General features: G+C 39.7%; 1 protein-coding gene across 2 annotated transcripts; it reads right to left on the minus strand.

Moving 5' to 3' along the window:
* Window positions 1–107: 107 nt before the first annotated feature.
* LOC117467841 (sodium-dependent lysophosphatidylcholine symporter 1-B-like) lies at window positions 108–11,259 on the minus strand. Of its 2 annotated transcripts, XM_034111721.1 has the most exons (14): window positions 11,011–11,259; window positions 9,476–9,604; window positions 8,865–8,989; window positions 6,267–6,390; window positions 6,103–6,181; window positions 5,631–5,773; window positions 5,454–5,544; window positions 4,657–4,772; window positions 4,359–4,442; window positions 2,920–3,003; window positions 2,707–2,819; window positions 2,460–2,603; window positions 2,068–2,244; window positions 108–1,846 (listed from the first exon to the last, which is right to left on the minus strand). In XM_034111721.1, exons 1-14 carry the CDS (start codon window positions 11,092–11,094, stop codon window positions 1,804–1,806), a joined length of 1,536 nt encoding a protein of 511 aa, XP_033967612.1. In that variant the 5' UTR covers window positions 11,095–11,259; the 3' UTR covers window positions 108–1,803. The 2 variants fall into 2 exon arrangements, with proteins under 2 accessions (XP_033967612.1, XP_033967613.1); XM_034111722.2 differs by lacking the exons at window positions 8,865–8,989; window positions 9,476–9,604; window positions 11,011–11,259 and adding an exon at window positions 6,517–7,078.
* Window positions 11,260–19,052: the final 7,793 nt, after the last annotated feature.

A 19,052-nucleotide genomic window follows, 5' to 3' on the forward strand; every position in this document is an offset into this window, starting at 1 on the left:
AGGGTTAAAAACTATGAAACTAAGGATTTTAGATTTAATCAATGATCAGGTGAACAATTTAGTTAAATATTCTAGATTTTGATATTTCAAACACAGAAAGTTTTCTGTTTTTACAAACTTTATTTACAGACTTAAATTAAAAATGTACACCACATTTGTCATCTTTTCATTGATTTATATATTGCTCAACAAGGTCAAACTTATATTTACATATTATACACACATCTGCAAATAACACTTCGGAGATGTAATGTGCTTCATTCACCTCTTTCAGAGCAATTTAGAGTGAAAATTATAGATACAGAAATATATTAAGTTTAAAAGAGGTGTCTATGAAATCTTAATACCAGTAACACTGTAAAGGTAGTATGTTTATCACATTACAGCAACTTTTTCCATTTTCTTTTCTTAGAAAAAGAAATCCACCATTTTGATGTTTGATTTCAAGTTTTTTCCACAGGACATGAAAATCACTAACCACTCAAGGTTCATACATTATTATCAACATGTGCCTTCATAAGAAACAAAAAAAGAATCCCTTAAATATTTCATTCAAATAAATCATGGTTTCCTTCCCTTTGGGAGGGGAGAACATGCTGTATGACTTCATACTAGAGTGAACTACGATGTGAAAGCACATTCAGAAAGATCTAATAAACCAGAAGAGAAGAGATTGGCTGAAATGTGAAAGCAAAGAAAAGGTTGAATGGGAAAAACTATTCTGTGAAGCAAAAACAAAAAAACCTGTGGAAGAATTTTAACAGAAATCTCATTGCAACTAATAATTTAAGGTGAAAATGTAAGGCAGTGATTCACACATACAGTATATCATACCCCAAGGTGCCTTTTCCCCTTCAGGAGATTCAAGTTTTTAACTTGAACTAACTGTACAAGGAACAACGGCACCAAATAAGTATAAAATGTAGCACAGCTTCAGATGACTCCAGTTAGTGGGATAGTGCTGGTATACCCTTCATAACTAAGGGCTGAAAGTGTGTGTTTCCTTCAGAGCACGCTGTCTGAATGGAAAGGCGAACACAAGTGACCTAAGACGTGGTAAACATTAACGGTAACATCACACTCCAGTCTGCTGCACGAGTGAAGGTCAGAGCATGTAAACCAGCAAATAAATACTTCATAAACTACCATAGATCACAAGCTGTGTCCCAATTCTGACCAAGTATTTCAGTATATAGTGCACTGCATTCACAGCAGAGTAGTGTAGTAACGGTGTTGATGAAACAAAAAGCCTGTCTCCAACTTGTAAAACATCATTGTATAAAGGAACATCTCAGTACACAAAGTCACAGTTCTTTGGAAACTCAGTTTGATTTCAGTCTGTTGAGTCAAACTCCACCATAGAAGGATTACAACTCCAATGAGTCACACTTATTATAAAAGCTGTAGTTATTGAATAAAAAACTAAAAAAGGGTTTCTTATAATAAATGATAATGATTTCACTATGCAGTTCTTTAAAAGATGGACAGTGCTGTGTGTCAGTTAAACAATGTAAGAAACCCTTTAAATAGAACAAATTATAACTTTAAGCTTTGGCAGATTTAATTGGGACACAGCTGGAGATAAAGGACAACACAGGAGATGCCCCGGACCGGCCACTAGAGGGCGATGTAAACCTGTGTGGTCCGCTGCAGGGAGCCTTAATGCTGAGGATGTTTGTGCAGCAGCAGCAGCAGCTGTGGTCTGTGGTCTCTCTGTTAGTCCAGAGAGTTGGTGGTCGTGTTCCTCGACAGTTTTGTGCAAATAGGTTAAAGCAGCTGTGGTGTCAGGCCCTTCCGCTGTTGCTACACCTCACTCCCCAGCGCTGAAGTTTCAGACTCAGAGTCCCTGTTAAAGGATGCAAAAACACACAAGTTACCCCAAAGGACTTGGCTAGCTTGGACAGGGTGAATAAACAGCGGAGCTAAACAGTTTTTAAAAAAAGGTTTAATTTAAATGTAGCTCAGGTTTACAGAGTGGAACTCAATTTAGCGTCTATGAAGTTTGTTTACAGCGTGACAAAACGTCTTTTTCTGTGTTTTGAGCACTTCTGTGTGCATTTCTCTTACAGCATTTCCTGCAGTAGCTTCTGGTTGCCCTGCCTCCTTTCTTCATCAATAGGATAGGTCCTCAATATCAAAAGTCCCACAGCTATAAGGGCCACAGGCACAGGAGAGACCAGCACCTTCAGGGTTAAACTGACCGCCTCAGGTTGTATACAGCTCCCGGTCACATAGCCCGCAAATCTGCGAACAAATGTAGATAAAGAGAGAAATGTTGAGCTGATGTGAAAACAGTTGTGAAACACGGTTAGGGGAAGGATGGGATTAATCACCAGACTGATGAGCGCTAACATGGAGCTAATCTCTTTTAGTGTTGGAGACAGAAATCAACTAGCTTTCAGGGGTGACGGTGAGGATTAAAATGTACGTGAGAATCATCAAACAGGTGTTGAACTCACTTTAAACTGAGCGTAGAGACTCCCAGAGACATTCCCGAGGCAAATTTAATGAAGAACACGTAGAAGGAGTAGAAGAGGGCTTCGTGGCCGTGGATGTCTGGGTTTCTGACCTTGAAGTCGTCCACGACATCAGGAAGCATTGACCTGGAAAACACAACGTTTAGAGGGAAACTCGAGACAACAACAACAACATATATCCATATCTGCGTATGGATGGTGTGGGTTTTGTAGTATAACTCGTGCTTACCAAGGCAGAAGGAAAGCTGCTGCCACGCTCACACCTGCTGCCACGGAGACCAAGTAAGAAATGATCAGGTGGCTCTTGATGCAGACGATGAGGAGCATGAAGGGTACGGCCCACTATAGAAAAAGACAGGAGGATGTCAGCAAATCCAAACACTCACTTCCTTTTTGAATGAATGTCTTTGTTGTGCCTAAAATAAGATGTTTTTTTACTCACAGAGATGCCAAAGTAAACCGCCTTCTTCTTTCCAAAGCGGGTCAGAAACCACTGCCACCACGGGATGGTTAGAGTCCCTGATAGCTGGAAAAACAAAATATGAGACAGAATTATCAGTTTGGCTGTTTTATTAAATCTCATTACGAATGCTTGCAAAAATATGAAATGATGTACAAAGTTGATTTTTAACAATAAAAACGACTAATATATCTGGAATTGTTCAGCCAGATGAAGCTGTTTATCGTTGTTGGATTAGCGTTATCAGGAAGAAAGATAAGAGGCATTTAAATCTCGAGGCCATACAGATTAGGTTGTTGTTCTTTATCTTGATTCAACTAAAAAATATAGTTGGCTCTTCTCTGACATTGTTGCACATAATATAAACATGTTGTATGTTGCAGGAACACTTAATGATTGCCACAGTAATGATTGCCAATGTTTCACTCACTTGGTTATTGTTATAATTGAGATAAGACGTGCCACTGAGGACACTGAGCTCATATATTTTGTATTGTGGTAGATGTTGAAGTTTTACTATGTTACTGTCAAGTGTGGGAATATTGCTTGTTGTAGTTATAAATACTATATTTAAACCAGAAATATACATATAATAATAGTGTACCAACACTTGTCAATGTCTTTGTTTAAAAAGGGGCCTAATTGTTTTGTTTGCATAAATGCATTTTCCTTTGTAATATTAACATACAAATTAACAGCTTGAGAAATCTGTGTGTAAATCATGAAATAGTAAACATATTGGTGGATGTATCCGTCTACAAAAACAATTATTATCCAAAAAACAGAGCTGCATGTTGGACTTGCAGTGCTATAAGACTTTGATGTAACAAAAAACCTAGCTGCAGTTCTGGGCACGATGGATTAATGCTAACATTAATTCAGCATTAAAGTCAATCAAATGTTGAACCTGGCTTCATTAAAAGTATAGAAAATGTGGGAACTGGAAAGAATAAAGTGACCATGGGAGGATTAGGACAAGGGCACAATATGCTTTGTGTGTTCTTGACTTAACCCTGCAGGAAAACCCTGACGTCCAGGTTAAACTTGGTTAAATGACCACGCAAGAACAAGCTTAGCACTGGGAGACATTAACTGCGAGCGAATACAATGGAAAATATGTCCTTTCTCCCCCTTAACTCCCAGCTCTCCGAATATGATACATGGTGCCCAAAAATGTTTCCACTCCTAATCAGAGGGAAAGCAGCAGAGCAGAAAGCAGCGAGAGAAGGTCGCAACCAATGGTGGCCGTTCCCATGGTGGGAGTGAGGGATCGCCAGGGCAACAAAAGCCCCACTGTGGGCCTGTCTCTCCCTCCATGTCCTGCTAACGCCAGGCGAGTGTGTGACAGGGAGACAGGTTCCCAGGAGCCCAAAGAACACCTCAGGGTAAACAGTCCTTCAGTAGAACTAGAAAACACTCACCATGATGACTAGGAGAATGTTTTGGAAGTGTTTCCTATGGCCCAGAGAGTAGGTGATGAAAAGAGCAAAGTTTCCCTCCAGGAGCTGAAAAAAAACAAAGGAAGTCATATTTATGAAATGTACAGTACCAGATAAAGGAATGGTTTCACATTTTAGGAAGATTACTGTTTGTTTAATATTGACATGAGCACAAGGTGTTGTTGTTGTACCTTTCGATAGGTAGCAGCCCATTTCTTTATGCTAAGCTAAGCTACCCTCCCATGCATGAAAGTATACACATAGGGAAACTACATATTACCATGAAGGCCAGAGAGGTGAAGAGGAAGCCGATGACCAGTTTGACGTATGGTCCGTGACTCATCACCAGACAGATGCCCTGACGGAAGGTGAGTAGTGTTTTCTTTCGCCCGTTATCTATAATTCGATATGAAGGAGAACAAAATATAAGACATCTAGAAAGATTTTCCATCAGGATTTTAATCACCATGCAGAGACATCGTGGAGTGATACACTTGTTCTTTAGAGAGTTAGTGTCTGACAGAATGTGGCCAACACATTCAAACTCAGACTCAAATCTTGGCTATGAGGGCCTGTTCTGAACCTTCACCAATGTCTTAATTAGTTCAATTAACAGAACTAACGTTTGAATGTTGAATTCATTCATTTCAAAAAACCTTTCAAAGCTAAATACTGTAATTATGTTGTTTTGGTTCGTTGTCCTCTGACCCAATCGGTTGCTTTTGCAGAAACACTTGGCATGAAGATGATCTGTTTGTTTGCACTGGCGCATCTTTCCCTCCTGCTTACGCAATGTGGTTCGCTTCTGTTGGATTCATTCAGAGTATATACATCTTCCAGAACACTAAACAGTTCATTAGCAGAAGACAACTTTCGTTCCAAGTCATAGGGCTTGTTATTAAAATGCAGACTTAGTTTTTATTTTATTTTGAGTCAAAAGTCCTCACAATCATGACTCAAGTCTGACACCCGTCATAGTTATGCGTCTCTTATCCACAGATCTGCTTTTAAAATAATACAAATATTCAGCTTTGGCATTGGGCAATGGAGAACTTGTGGTATTTCACAGATTCATACCTTTTTTCTCCTTGACACCCAGAAACAAGACTGCTGCACAGCAGACGTAGATGATACAGATGACGCCTGAAGCAATAAGGTATGCTTGTTTCTGGAGATAAAAAACACAGCGTTAGTTTTTCCAAACTTTATTATCATTCATGTTGTGACACAATGCAAAACACGTGAGAAACTCACCGTTTCCTCCAGTGAATAGCCGGTTGGGATGGTTGAGTTACTGCTGTCGAGCTCATCAGGGTCGGGACAATTTGAGGCGCCACCTACTATCTGTCCCTGGATGGCTGTGCCCAGCACGGTGCCCAGCACCTCCACCATCATACCTGAGAGCAACAGAGAGAAGGTCAGCGCCTGAATCACCTGGACTTTTTAAAGGACATCCATAAACATTCATCTGTTTGCATTTTGCTAATTATTTATCTAATATATCATTCAATTTACTTGTATATAGACTCTTCTTCCACTATTTATATTTCATTTGGATTTTACTCAAAACATTCTCTTGCACTATTTTATTTGTTCTATATATATATATATATATGTTGCACTGTTGGAGGAGCCTGTGACTTAAGTTTTTCATTGCCATATCTACACTGCAGCTAATGTGCAAATGACAATAACGCTTTGAATCTTGAAACGTGAGCGGACGTACGATAAGCAGTGGCAGAGTCCCGCTCTTTCTGGTCGGTGGTGATGAACATGGTGAGGGCTGAATATGGCACGTGGAAGCACTGCAAACACAAACACAGCGAGGTTAGTGTACACACTGGGCCGAGGGGAACTAAGTGCTGGGGAGTGTCAACAAAACCTACTAACCGTCTGCATGGACTGGAAGAGGCAGTAAAAGACCAGGTACCAGACGATCTTCCCCTCCTCAAATGGAGGCACGTACCAGATCAGGAAGTACGTCAGCACCGCAAACGGTGTAGAGCAAAGGATCCTGGGAAGAGAAGGGTGGAGGATTGTTAGGGGACAGTATGATAAAGGCACATTTAAAGAAAATAAACATTTGTCTTTAATAAGCAAATGTGTGTTTTTGGAACAATATCTTGAAAAAGTGCACAACCTGCGATTTGAAGAATTCTCCCAACTGTTACTGTAGCTTTACTCTGCCTTTTCCGTCCTTGTAGCCACTTCTTTTCAACTCTGTTCCTGACGCTTTGTGAATAATCCCCCTAATCCTGCCTTGTTGCAGCTCGTGTTTGGAAATAGGGCTCAGTGTGGGCTGCAGGAGGAGAGTGGGGTGAGCTGGGAGAAAGCTCTCACCCCACTCAGACCCAGCAGCCTTTCCCTGAGCTCCAGCTGACCTCGGGCAGAGAAGCTGGTCCCACTTCAGAAACTGTTTTCAAAAACAGCAGTCCAGCATTAACTCCCTGTAAACATGAGGATATCATCGTTTTTTCTTTTGAAACAAGCCTACTTTTAGGGCTTTGCTGCCATACTGGAAAGAGAAACATTACATTAAGAATATACAAATATTTTGAAACCAATTTATTGTTTTTAATTAAAAACTATGAATCCTCTCTGGTTCCAGCCTGTGTTATATTGAACACGTTTGGGTTCAGGACTGTAAGACAAAAAAAAAGGTCCCTCGGGCTCCTGGAATCCATAACTGTGACTTTCAATTGAGTCTTTTGTCTGACATTGGATTGACCAAACAATTAGCTGAAAAGAAAGCTGGAAGATTTGTCGATGACAAAACCAGCCTGACTTTCTTTGCATACTAAAGTAAATAAAGTATATCAAATCAAATAAAAAAAATCAAATACATTTTTTCTTTGTTGTCATGCAAACAGGGAAGGGCTGTCTCTTCCCTGATCGTCATATCACTGAACAGGAAGTGATGTTTCTTTATTGAACGGGACACTTCTGCACTCGCACGTGGTCATATGAAACCCCCACCCCCCTTCTGGTGTGAACACACGTGGGAAATGGCAAAGAAAGCACCTCCTTATTGCCTCTAACGTCTGACTGAATCAGGCTAATTAGAGCTCATTTCTCTGGAAATTGAGGCCAATTTGCGACTGTTTCGCAGACTGCCATGGCTGATTGAACAGATTCTTTCTGTGTCACATTTTGAGGTCAGTTAAGCACAGGAAATGACCTTGAGATGCAAACACTAAATCAATTTGCACAGAGCGCACACAAAAAAAGTGTTTAAAATTCAGACGATACTTAGTGTCCTATTCTAGTGCCATGCCACAAGATCTTTATAAAACATGTTCCGCACATAGAGGAAGAACAGGTGAGGATGTAAAACAAGACCTTTGTGTGTTCCTGTTCCTCTGCAAATTAAAAAGCTACACAGGATCATGCACACGTCCCTATTTTAACAATGACCTTCATTATTTCAACCCAGCATGCTTCTTGACCCAAGGTAACCTCTCTGCGCTTCGCACCCCTCCTAGGAAATCAAGCACACACATGACACACCCCTATTGCTTTGAGCTGATGGTGTGTTGAGGGTTTGACCAATCGCAGAAGCCGGTTACCTCCCCTCCCCCACCCATTCAAACCACATGCAACAGGACTACATGCGCAGCCGGCATTTCTGTAGCCATGATGATGATCAAAATATCTCTGAGATGTCACGTGAGAGAGATTCCAGTAAAGTATTTAGATCAGCTACTGCTTCACAGAAATAGAAGAGGCGGCATTTTGGCTTTATTGTGACTGAATTATTGGATGTATTCCCCCAGATTCAAAGCAAACCTTTCCATCCAGCTATTTGATCTATATCATGCTTTTGATTACGTAATCGTGGTTCAAATAGCAAATGTACATTTAATATAATTTAATAGCATATTTTATACACACAGGAAATGAAAAGGTACCCTGTACAGTTTTGTGATGTTGTTACACACGTGACATCTACAGGCATGTGGGAGTACACATTGTGCCATCTGTATTTCTCTGAAGCACAAAGAAACGCAGCAATGCATCGACAAAGGCAGTTAAGAAAAACACTTTTAGCAAGCGAACAAGTAGAGCGATTAAAGTTGTACATAATAAGCTACAAGCTCTAAAGCATATCCATTCAAAAGTGAAACCCAATCGTCCTGACTGACAGTAAAAACAGCTGCTGGATTCAAGCACACAGCTGGATCCAGAAAGACATGAAGATGAAGGAAATGCTGATGTTTGTGCATTAGGATGGTTACTCCTGAGCTTCAGGGTGCGTCACACGGATGTGATGCAGTGTTTCATACCGACTATATTCTCAAACTGCTTCAACTCATTACGAGCCAATTCAACCTTGTTGCCATGGTTACTGCCCACAGCTCATGCGCTGGCTTTTTCTGTGCATTTGCCACACAATTCACTATCTTGTGCACTCATTTTCAATATGTCCTTATTATCTCTTCATATCCTCTTCGCTATGTGAACTTGTCATAAATGCATTCAAATACCTACCAGGGCATCATGCGGCCGATGCCTGTCCATCTACTCCGGCTCACAAAGAAACCCACTGTGGGGTCTGTGACCGCGTCCCAGGCCCGGCCCACAAACAGGATTATAGAGGCATGGAAGGGATCCAGCTACAGCGAGAAAGTGAGAAAAGAGTGAGTCATATCACCAAACCAGAGAGGAAATGCTACCTCATATGGCACGGAGTATGATTCTGATGAACTGTGTCATTTGTTTAAGTAAATTCGAAGCCACTGTAAGGTCTCATCTCTTGAGCTGAACGCCTTTAGTTTAGGTCCTACTGTGTTCAGTGGAAAAGTATCATTTGCTAATTGAGCAACAAAGCAGTAGGGGCAAGGTTAATTCGCTTGAACGGCTACTTCAGGGTGAAGACTGTTAAACTGATACAAAGCTGAGGAGAGCGAACACAAGCTTCAGCCTCGGAGTTAATCAGTAAGCAGAACTATGCACAAAATGCATTCCTAACACTTGTTCCTCTTACACGAATGTTTGCCTTTCCAAACTAATTCAAAGAGACTGTATATTTGAAAGAAAAACATTTGTTTTATAGCTCAGACAAGTGTGATTTCACTATTTGGTGTGGTTCGTGTCATCACCTGAGCCACATCCAGCAGGTAGAGCTGCAGGAAGAAGCCCAGAGCGCTGCCTGTGATCTGGTAGGGAGCCCCACCGATGGCATAGCAGAGTTTGTTGCACACAGACAGACGATTTCTCTGGTCCTTTGGCTGGAAGACAAAGAAAGGGAGGGACAGAGTCAGCGTAATGTCCTTAGCTTGGCTTTATAACAGCTTTTGCATCTGTAAACAATGAGGAGCTATAAATTCAGATTGGCAGTGGCGTGCTACGTGATCATTATCTCCAGCTCTCTTCTGTACTCTGGAGCTTATTACATCTCTTGTTTTCTGCTTCAACTACTTTCATCCATCCTTTTGTCCAAAACTCTTCCCATCATTGATGCCGTGATAAACCTTGTAACCACAAGTGAGTGAGATTGGCTAACTTCCCTCAGCTCACTGCTCAGAATGCCAGATTAGAGAAAATCCCAGAGGCGTGAACGTATGAGGTTACTGCAGTTCGCACAGACTCTACATTCCCGCATGTCCATTGGCTCTAGCGATAGGATGTTGGAGCTGTGTATCATTTCATGCTGAGTAGCCAACAGTCAGCAGACAGTTTAGAGTCTTATCCCATCGTTCGGCCACGGCCAATCACCTGCAGCGGTCGGATGATGTCAGCAAGGGGATCTCTACATCAGGACTCACATCCTCCACAGTAAAAGCAGCATCCCCTCATGATGGGAGCAAGTTGATACCGCTGTATTCACAAATCAGGAAGGCTTGAATGTAACAAACCGTTGCTGGTCCGTTTATTGTGTGAAAATAAAACCCAACTAAGAAATACTGTAGACAACCTTTGATGATCCCTCAACAACATTTAATGTTTTCCATAGGTGTATATATAGAGGTATCTAAGGCCAAATGACAAGTATTTCTTTAAGTAAATTGTTTTATCTAAAAAATGTCTTAACTCAGTTGAAATTAATTTTCATATATAAAGAAATGTTTGAGACTTATTTATTCAATACCCTCAGACATGGCAGGAGGCAAACTTAGATCATTCATGCTCATGTCAATCTGATATTGCTGTTAAAAGAATAGTACATCTGCTGTGTAGTTGCACACAAAAACGTATTTAACATAAATCTCAATTTTGAAAACACCTATTTTGTGACTCTTAACCCAACTTAATAATGCAGCTCTGGAGGATATGTAACACGTCACGCTGTGCGGCACATCTGTCTTATTCATCACTGCTGACTCTAGGCCTACGGTTAAAATCAAATGTCTAAAATGGCAAGTTTAATGAATACGTGGTCCCTTTAAAAATCGGTATGTCGCACTCAAGAGCAGCTGTCCGCGGACAGATGGACAAACCGGGTGAAATTCAAACACCGACGAGGAGTCAGGGGAGATTTGGACAAACGGAAAGGAAGTAATGGAAGGTACTAGACGTTACTTTCAATTTAGGCGCCCTTTGTACAGGCTGTAGCGGCGCCTTTTCAGTAAAACATAGCTACGCATCTTTTAAAAATAAACCATTAAATGAAGTATATATAAAGGTTTTATCTTACCTTTGCTGTCTTGACCTCTGTATTTATAGGTTTGACTGATAGTAAACCCGCCGCGTACTGCTCGGCTCCCTCTCCTCTCGCCATTGCTTCTTCAAGAAGATCAAGTAATTTATATTATTTTTAAGATATCGTGATGTTAATCATTGTCAGAAGAAAGAAGCCGCTTCACAGCCTTGTGCAGTGTTCTGATGTCTGAGTCAGTCATGCAGCCAGGTCTCTCGTGCTCGCTTCTGGATAGCTTCTACTACGCTTACGTCACCAAATGCATGACGTGAACATCGCCTGTTCAGCGGCGGTGATGCTTTTAGGTAACATTTGGTGATAAGAAAGTGATTAAATATCCCTTTTTACTAAGTAATACGCAAACCTTGGTATACGTTTTGTCAAATAAATAATAGCCTTAGAATATATTTACTCTATCTGTAAGCTACTGTTTCAATAAAATAGAATTGTATTTATGGTTGCTGTTTTTTGTTTCAACCGGAAACAGGGAAAACATAACCCTACGAAGCGCCTTGAATGCAGCAGCGAGCAGCAAATGACTATCACACTTTTCTTTTTGATAAAACCTAAGCAATTTAGTTTAGTTTTCTTATTGGATTGCTTGAATCAATTGCTTGAATCAATTACAAATACATGTGCAAAAAAAGAAGCAATTCAAACAATTTGAAGTGAGAGTTTAACTTCAGTGACAAAATAGATTCATTCAGATGCACACACACACACACACACACACACACACACACACACACACACACACACACACACACACACACACACACACACACACACACACACACACACACACACACACACACACACACACACACACACACACACACACACACACACACACACACACACACACACACACACACACACACACACACACACACACACACACACACACACACACACACACACACAGACTGAACTTTACTGTATGCTGACACAACCTTTCTTGCTGATTTTATTTCAGTATTTTGATATACGGGACAAACTATTTTGGTGGAGGGTGATATCTTATCTTCCCAGTAAGCGTGTTTCATGTTGGGCCTTTCCTGAAACCAGAAGCCACCCCTTCCTTTCCCACCACTGTGCTACTAAAATAAGTTTGCAGGTCACATTAGCTACTGCATATAAATATAAATTATATCAGCTTAAAAGGAAATGAGCCTTCCCTTCTTTCCTCTCATATTTAATCATCTGTCCCCTTTTTTTTACCTCTTTCATTCATCAGCACGACCAATCAAAAGCTCCAATGCAAAGCCACGTCTTGAGACACTGTGCTGCTTCAAGACGCATTGACACACTGTTGTTTCCATTTAACCTTGAAAGGTCAACTGCATGAGGACTTTAAGCACTTAAGACATGAAGATGAAACACAAAGAATATGACTACACAAAATCCTTAAAAAACGAAGTAAAGGGCAAATCCAGAAAAAGTGTGTCTTATAACTCATATATAAAAAGAGACTAAAAGACAATATGTTATCAGTAATCATTCATAACGTACTTTTATTTATCTGGTTTATTGATTACAGAATCTCTTTTTTAAGACTCTGAGTCTGATTCTGAGCAGCAATTGAGCCTCAAAATACTCACAAACATTTTCAAACACGAATACAGTGTGTTTGCTGGAACATAGCAGTTTTTTCTCTCGCTGGTCTCCCCCTTGTTTTAGTTTGCAAACAGCCACAGGGAAACTAAGTCCCCAGTGTTGGTTTTACGGAGTTGTGGGGAATGTACTTAGTCTCATGACATCCAATAGCAGAAAACATCTTAATCCTGCAACAGTGGCCGTACTGCCATCCTTTACAATTTGTGTAAATTAGTTACTTTGAGTCCATACTTTTACTTTCACCTACTTCTTGAACAAAGCTTTCATTGTGATAAAAAAAAGGTAAACATTTCAGAAAATTAAAGCATAGATTCTTGTTTAGGCTTCACATCACAACAAACTTTATCAACTAAGAACATTGCTTTTTTGGGGATATTCACTGGCAAGATCAGACAAGAGGAACTGCAAAAATATGATGTGATACATTTCCACTTAAAACTTTATTGACTAGAGGTTTGCGACACATTTGATCTCTTACAGGGCTAGCCGAGAAATAAAACACACCCTTGCTAATCTCAGAGGTAATTTAGTCTGGTATAAACAGTACCTTAATGTTAGCACATTTTAGGTATGTTTGTTGCTGAGACATTACAAATGTGTGGATTTAAGGTTTTTTCAATGATTAAAATGAAATCTTAAGTTCGAAGATAAAAAGGTGGACTCTACAAATACTCCAGTATGAGAAAAAGTCCTGTTTCCTGAATTCGACTCAAGTTATCTAAGTATGAGCAGCAAATCGTAAAAATAAAAATAAATAATTAGGTTATATGATATATTGTATTATTGAATTATCATCACATATACATTCATGGAAAATCTGTGTTTTTGTGTTACATACGGTTTTGTTTCATCAACTTTACGTAATGTTGAGTTGTACCTGATACAATATTTCATGTGGTTGTGCACTACTCTCCAGCTGGCCTCCTAATGTTAGTGAAAGTTGTGCTGCTGGAGGCCTAGACAGGAGTTCAAAGCCGGTTTTATCCAAAAAGGATGATGGGTGTGGCGTAGTGGAATAGTGCATTGGTGTTCGGCACAGGGGGGGGCACAGGTTCAAACCCCACTGCAGTCAGCATGTCGTTGTGTCCCTGGGCAAGACACTTCACCCCAAATTGCTCCTGTGGGGATTGCCCACAGTACTGAGTATGTAAGTCACTTTGGATAAAAGCGTCTAACATGTAATGTTATGTAATGATCATTATTTTATTAGTCAGTGGCCACAGGGCAAATAGTGCAACGGATCCAGCACACAGATATTGTTTGGGCATCCCAGAGGTGATGTCATCATATGATTTATATGTCAACTTCTCATCTAGATAATGAATAATCATTTTGAGCTGACGGATAACTAAAGTGGAGTAACAAATCTGAAAAGTTGGCAAATGGTCTCATAAATGGAAATACACAAGTAAAATGCCACCTGGAGCCCAAAGATATAAACTGTTGGGACCTCTTTAGTAAACATACAGTTTAAAGCCTCAACCATGGCGCCATCTGTAGGTCATCAATATAACAACACAAAGAACTGGGCTGTATGCAAATATGTAAGAAGTTGTATTCTTCTGTGTTATTCACATTCTTGAAAACACACATTCAAACATAATATATATATATATATATATATATATAAAATGGACAGGTGTTACAGTGTACAATACTGATCTCATGTGACCATTAGAAACTGGTTGTGGAGCCAATTAGAACAATTATCTCAGTAATAGAAGGGAGAGAAGTATCTGTAACTATTTTGTCAATACTGAACAATTGCAGTCAATGTTTAGGGGATCCTTTACAGTCTGATCTACGATCATCATGTGTTAATCTGATATGTATCTCTGTTTTGTTACAATGTCTGGAGTCTGGCCATGCATTGGCAGAATACAAATACTGCACTTGGGTATTATTCTAGGATATTTGTTCTCTGAGTATTTACTTGAGTATTTCAATTTTATTTAATTTCACAGGTTAATAGATTTAAGATTCAAAGGCTTTATTGTCATATGCACAGTAGCTACAGTGTAGAGATGGCAGACCAAAGCTCCTCCAATATTGCAACATAGTTATGTACACAAAAGAATAAAAAAAAGAAACAGTAGAATCAAATAGTGCAGATTATGTTGTAAAACCAACGTAGAAGTAATGGAGATGAAGTAAACTATATACATGTCAGAAATAAAAAAAGCAAATAAGCTAAATAAGCAAATCCTTTTTAATATCCAACATAAAATAAACCACTGTCAGCCACAAGCTCAATACAGTGTTTTCGAAGAATTGATACAATATCACAAAACTAAATATTGCGAACAATTGAGTGTATACATTTTTTGTTATACCCCTACTTGCCATGATATTGTGTGCAGATTCTCATTTTGGAAGTGGCCAAGTAAATGCAGGAGTCTATACACATGTTAATAGAATAAAATATACAAGAACAGAATGCGAAATTAAATATTGTACAGTAAAACTAAAATTAAATTCTCTTTATTGTAGTGATAACTATCTACTGTAGATAAATACATTGTAAGATGCAATGAGATGAATGCTTTAGTTTATGGATGCACTTAACAGAGCTCAGGAATTAAGCAGACGATTGTACCTTACTCCACACCAAGTGGAGTATTACTTTGCTGATTAGGATTTCACATGATGATCTTAAAAATGTATGCTTTGTTATACCTTACATCTTGACAGCATTAACAAGTTTGTAATATTAGTCCCATCCTGACCAGCCGCACCTTTAAGATCCTATTTTGCTCTATAATATACCTTTTCAGTACCAGCAACAGTAAAGTAATACCACAGTGTAACATTACTCACCAGGGTTAAAAGTAATTTAGCAGAATGGCAATTTTTATATAAATATATATTTTTTCATTATCTTATATAATTGTAAAGGTGTGGCTTATTTTATTAACTTATACACTGCTGGGTAGATTACATTATAATACATCCTCATTGATAAGCTGATTACATTTTTGCACCTGAAAGTACCTAGTGACTAGTACATAGTAAATGCACTCACCAATGATAATAAAATGACACTCTCAGGGGCCATTTTTCTGCACTTTTGACTATTGAAGTTGCTGATAACACTTCTTTATTATTGTTTGAATGCACACCTTTGACATGTTCTGGAGTATTTTAACATTGTCTTACTTCAACAAAAATTAAGGAAACACTTCCTCTACCAACATGCCATTCCACAGTAAGATGTGAGTAAACAGTTATTTACACACAGCAAACACCAGGTGGCAGTCTAACTCACTCCATGTGTGCTGCAGTGCGGTCTTGGTTCAACTCAGGGATGTGGCTCTCTCAAACAGCTGTAATCATGTTAGTATTTCACAGAAAGTAATTATTTGTTTCAGCACGTTATATGTTGTTCTCAGTTTGATTTAAGCTGCTGTGAAGCCATATGATGTAAACCTTACCATTGTAAATGTGTAATAAACCAATGTATTGCTGGTTTGAGAATGTCTTTCATTTACAACAAACTCAAATTAACCACATCATGTATAATATAATGCTAAACAAGGTCAGGAAATTAGACTGTCATCATATTTTAATGCTATTTTCTGTAACACAGCACTTTGCTGAGGAGGAAACGAAAGCTGTGATAACATCTACAGTAACACTTGAAAATGCATGCATTGCTAGATATAGATCTTTGTTGTGTTGGTTGGTAGCAGGTAAGCTGGTCCCCCGGTGATCACACTCTCGTGGTAATTTGGGGGGGTTGTCAGAATACGGTGTGTTACATCCCTGGGGAGCAATAACACTTGTGTGAATAATTTATCTTTCTCATCTGCATTCGGGCTTTTAACTGAGCTCTGGGTGACTGGTCCCACTTTTGCTACAGCTTGTATTATTTGAGATGGGTGGAGAAGGTGAGAGGTCAGGGTTAGAGGGTCCTTGTGTCGCAGAGGTCGTGGGGAAAAGGAGGACACCCCCTTGTATAGCACATGGGGACAATTCCCCACCCAGTGCCCAAAAACATCCAAATTCCTGCACTGCATTGTGTCCCATATTCTTCAGGCGTACGAGTGGGTGTTGCAGACTACATGAGGACTCTGCTGAGGTAGATCCCGACCCCCCGCACCCCTCTTTACCATCCTCACACATATGCTACTATAGCAATAAAGGACAATGGCGGGTACTTGAAGTTAAGATGGGAGATGACTTGGGGAGCAGGCTATTGTTGGTGTTAAGCATTGTCACCCCAACAATGTCCCTGCTGAGGAAAAGGTCTCCAAGTTTTAATGACGGAACCGAAGAGAGGAGATGGAGGAGGAGGAGGAGGAGGAGGAGGAGGAGGAGGAGGAGGAGGAGGAGGAGGAGGAGGAGGAGGAGGAGGGCCTCATCTGAATTTTATAGCCCCAAAGTTCTTTCTTTTTTCTCTTTGGCAGGGATGAAATACTCCCAACATAGCAGATTGAGGGTTCCTCCGCTGTGTAATTATGGGATGTGAAGTTACAGGATCCACAGGCTATGATCATTGCTCTGCGAGTCAAATAACTCCCAAATCACATTGGGGTGACTAAAGTCTATCTCTCTTTCTGAATGTCGTAAAGCCTCCTAAAACTGATACTTCAAATGTATTTGAACTCTGAAGCCAACATGGAAAAGTAGGCCTGAAAGAGTTCAGTCAAATTAAAATGTGCACACAATATGATGGCAAGTAGGGGTGCAAGAGAAAATTGATCACTTGAGTGATTGCAATATTTTGTTTTTTTCATATTGTATCAATTCTTTGAAAACACTGCTTCGATTTGTACCTAGTTTACATGCAAACTTTTGTGGCTGAATTTTATGTTGGATATTAAAAAGGACTACACTTGTCTGATTGCACACAAACAATATACCAATGCAGAGATTTGGTTTGCAAGTAAACACGCACATTATTGCAAACTACCAAATCCCCTCCTCCTGGTGCAGTGGGATTGGCTGCTGTGGAATAGATTTATAGTTTAATTGTTTAAAACAATTATAATTTGTTGGGGTTTAGCTTTGGGCAAGATATCAAGATGCTCTCTCGGTCAAGCATGAGATTTGCGACTGAACTCTGCATCTGGCGTGATATTGATTGATCGTTTGGCTCGTTTTAACCACGCAACACACTTTGAGAGGTCACACAATCAGGGGAGTGGGCTCAGGCCGGTTGCCCACAACAGATGCACATCACTAATCAGTGTCATTAACTTGGCCTGAATATGACCAGAGATCCTGGGGGGTAGGGTGGGGTTCTTGTCCACCCAAGATGCTTAAACAAGGAGATGACGTGCATGCTAGGGACCAAATGGATCAATATGTTGGACGGGAGGCCATGGGTGGTGTATGATTTTGACCAGTTGGTGTCTGGTCATGAGACGTTGGTGAACTTTGACCAGTGAGGATAACACATTTGTTCACGCCAAACATATAGACAACTCATGTGTCATACTTAATCATTGGCTTGTTCAATATGTTTATATCATGTTTAAAATAATTAAAGGTCTCCGGTCGTTGAGTGCAACTGGGTTTTACAAGGGTGGTCTTTTCTTTCTCTGCCAGAGCTGTTACTCTGACCTGTAAACATGGGTTTAAGACCCAATATAGTAGTGTTTGTTTAAGACATTAACTTGTTAGCTTTCTCTCACTGTAAAGAAGATGACTCACTTCAGCACCACCTGCAGACAGCTGAATCTCAACTGTCCGTGCGCTCGTTGTGCTCCTTTGTGTTAAAATGCAAGCCGTTCAAAGATGCGCTCCACCCTTCACTATGGAAATGTTTCGGCTTGGAATCCAATACGCTTGTTTCAAGACACTGAAAGTGGAAAGTAAGGATATTGAATTCCTACCTTTTGTCATTCAAAGTAAAAGACCTGATAGTAAGTCAACAGCCTTCCCATACCAATACAACTTTAAAAAAACAGCCCTTCAGCAGTTTTGCTTTTGAGAGGGAGATTTTGAGGTGAGACTTATAAGATCTGCTGATTTTAACAGGATTAAAGAAAATAGGATCATCTTAAAACTAGTGTTTGGCCACAAGGTTAAGACAAACAAGCTTTGATTTAACTCAAGATCATTTGAACAGACGCGTCTAGAAATGCAAACACATCATGAAGACGTCAAATTAAACACAACTGTTGAGTCAAAGACCAAATGTGGATACTATGTGGACTATGACTATCACAACTGTATTATGGTATACTATAGAGAAACATTTATTCAATATTGTTTGTTTATTTTGTTGGGATGCAGTGGTGATAGGTGGATCAATAACCTGAGTAAAAGCAACAATACATCAATGTAAGAATACTCAAGTAAAAGTCCTGCATTTAAAGTGTACTTACAGGTAAAAATAAGCATTAAACAGGAAGATACGCCCGTGGATATTTATTAGTAAAGAATATTAGGATAGATGATTATGTTTTCAATAAATT

Source organism: Pseudochaenichthys georgianus, chromosome 22 (genome assembly GCF_902827115.2).
Source record: "Pseudochaenichthys georgianus chromosome 22, fPseGeo1.2, whole genome shotgun sequence".
NCBI lineage: Eukaryota > Metazoa > Chordata > Actinopteri > Perciformes > Channichthyidae > Pseudochaenichthys > Pseudochaenichthys georgianus.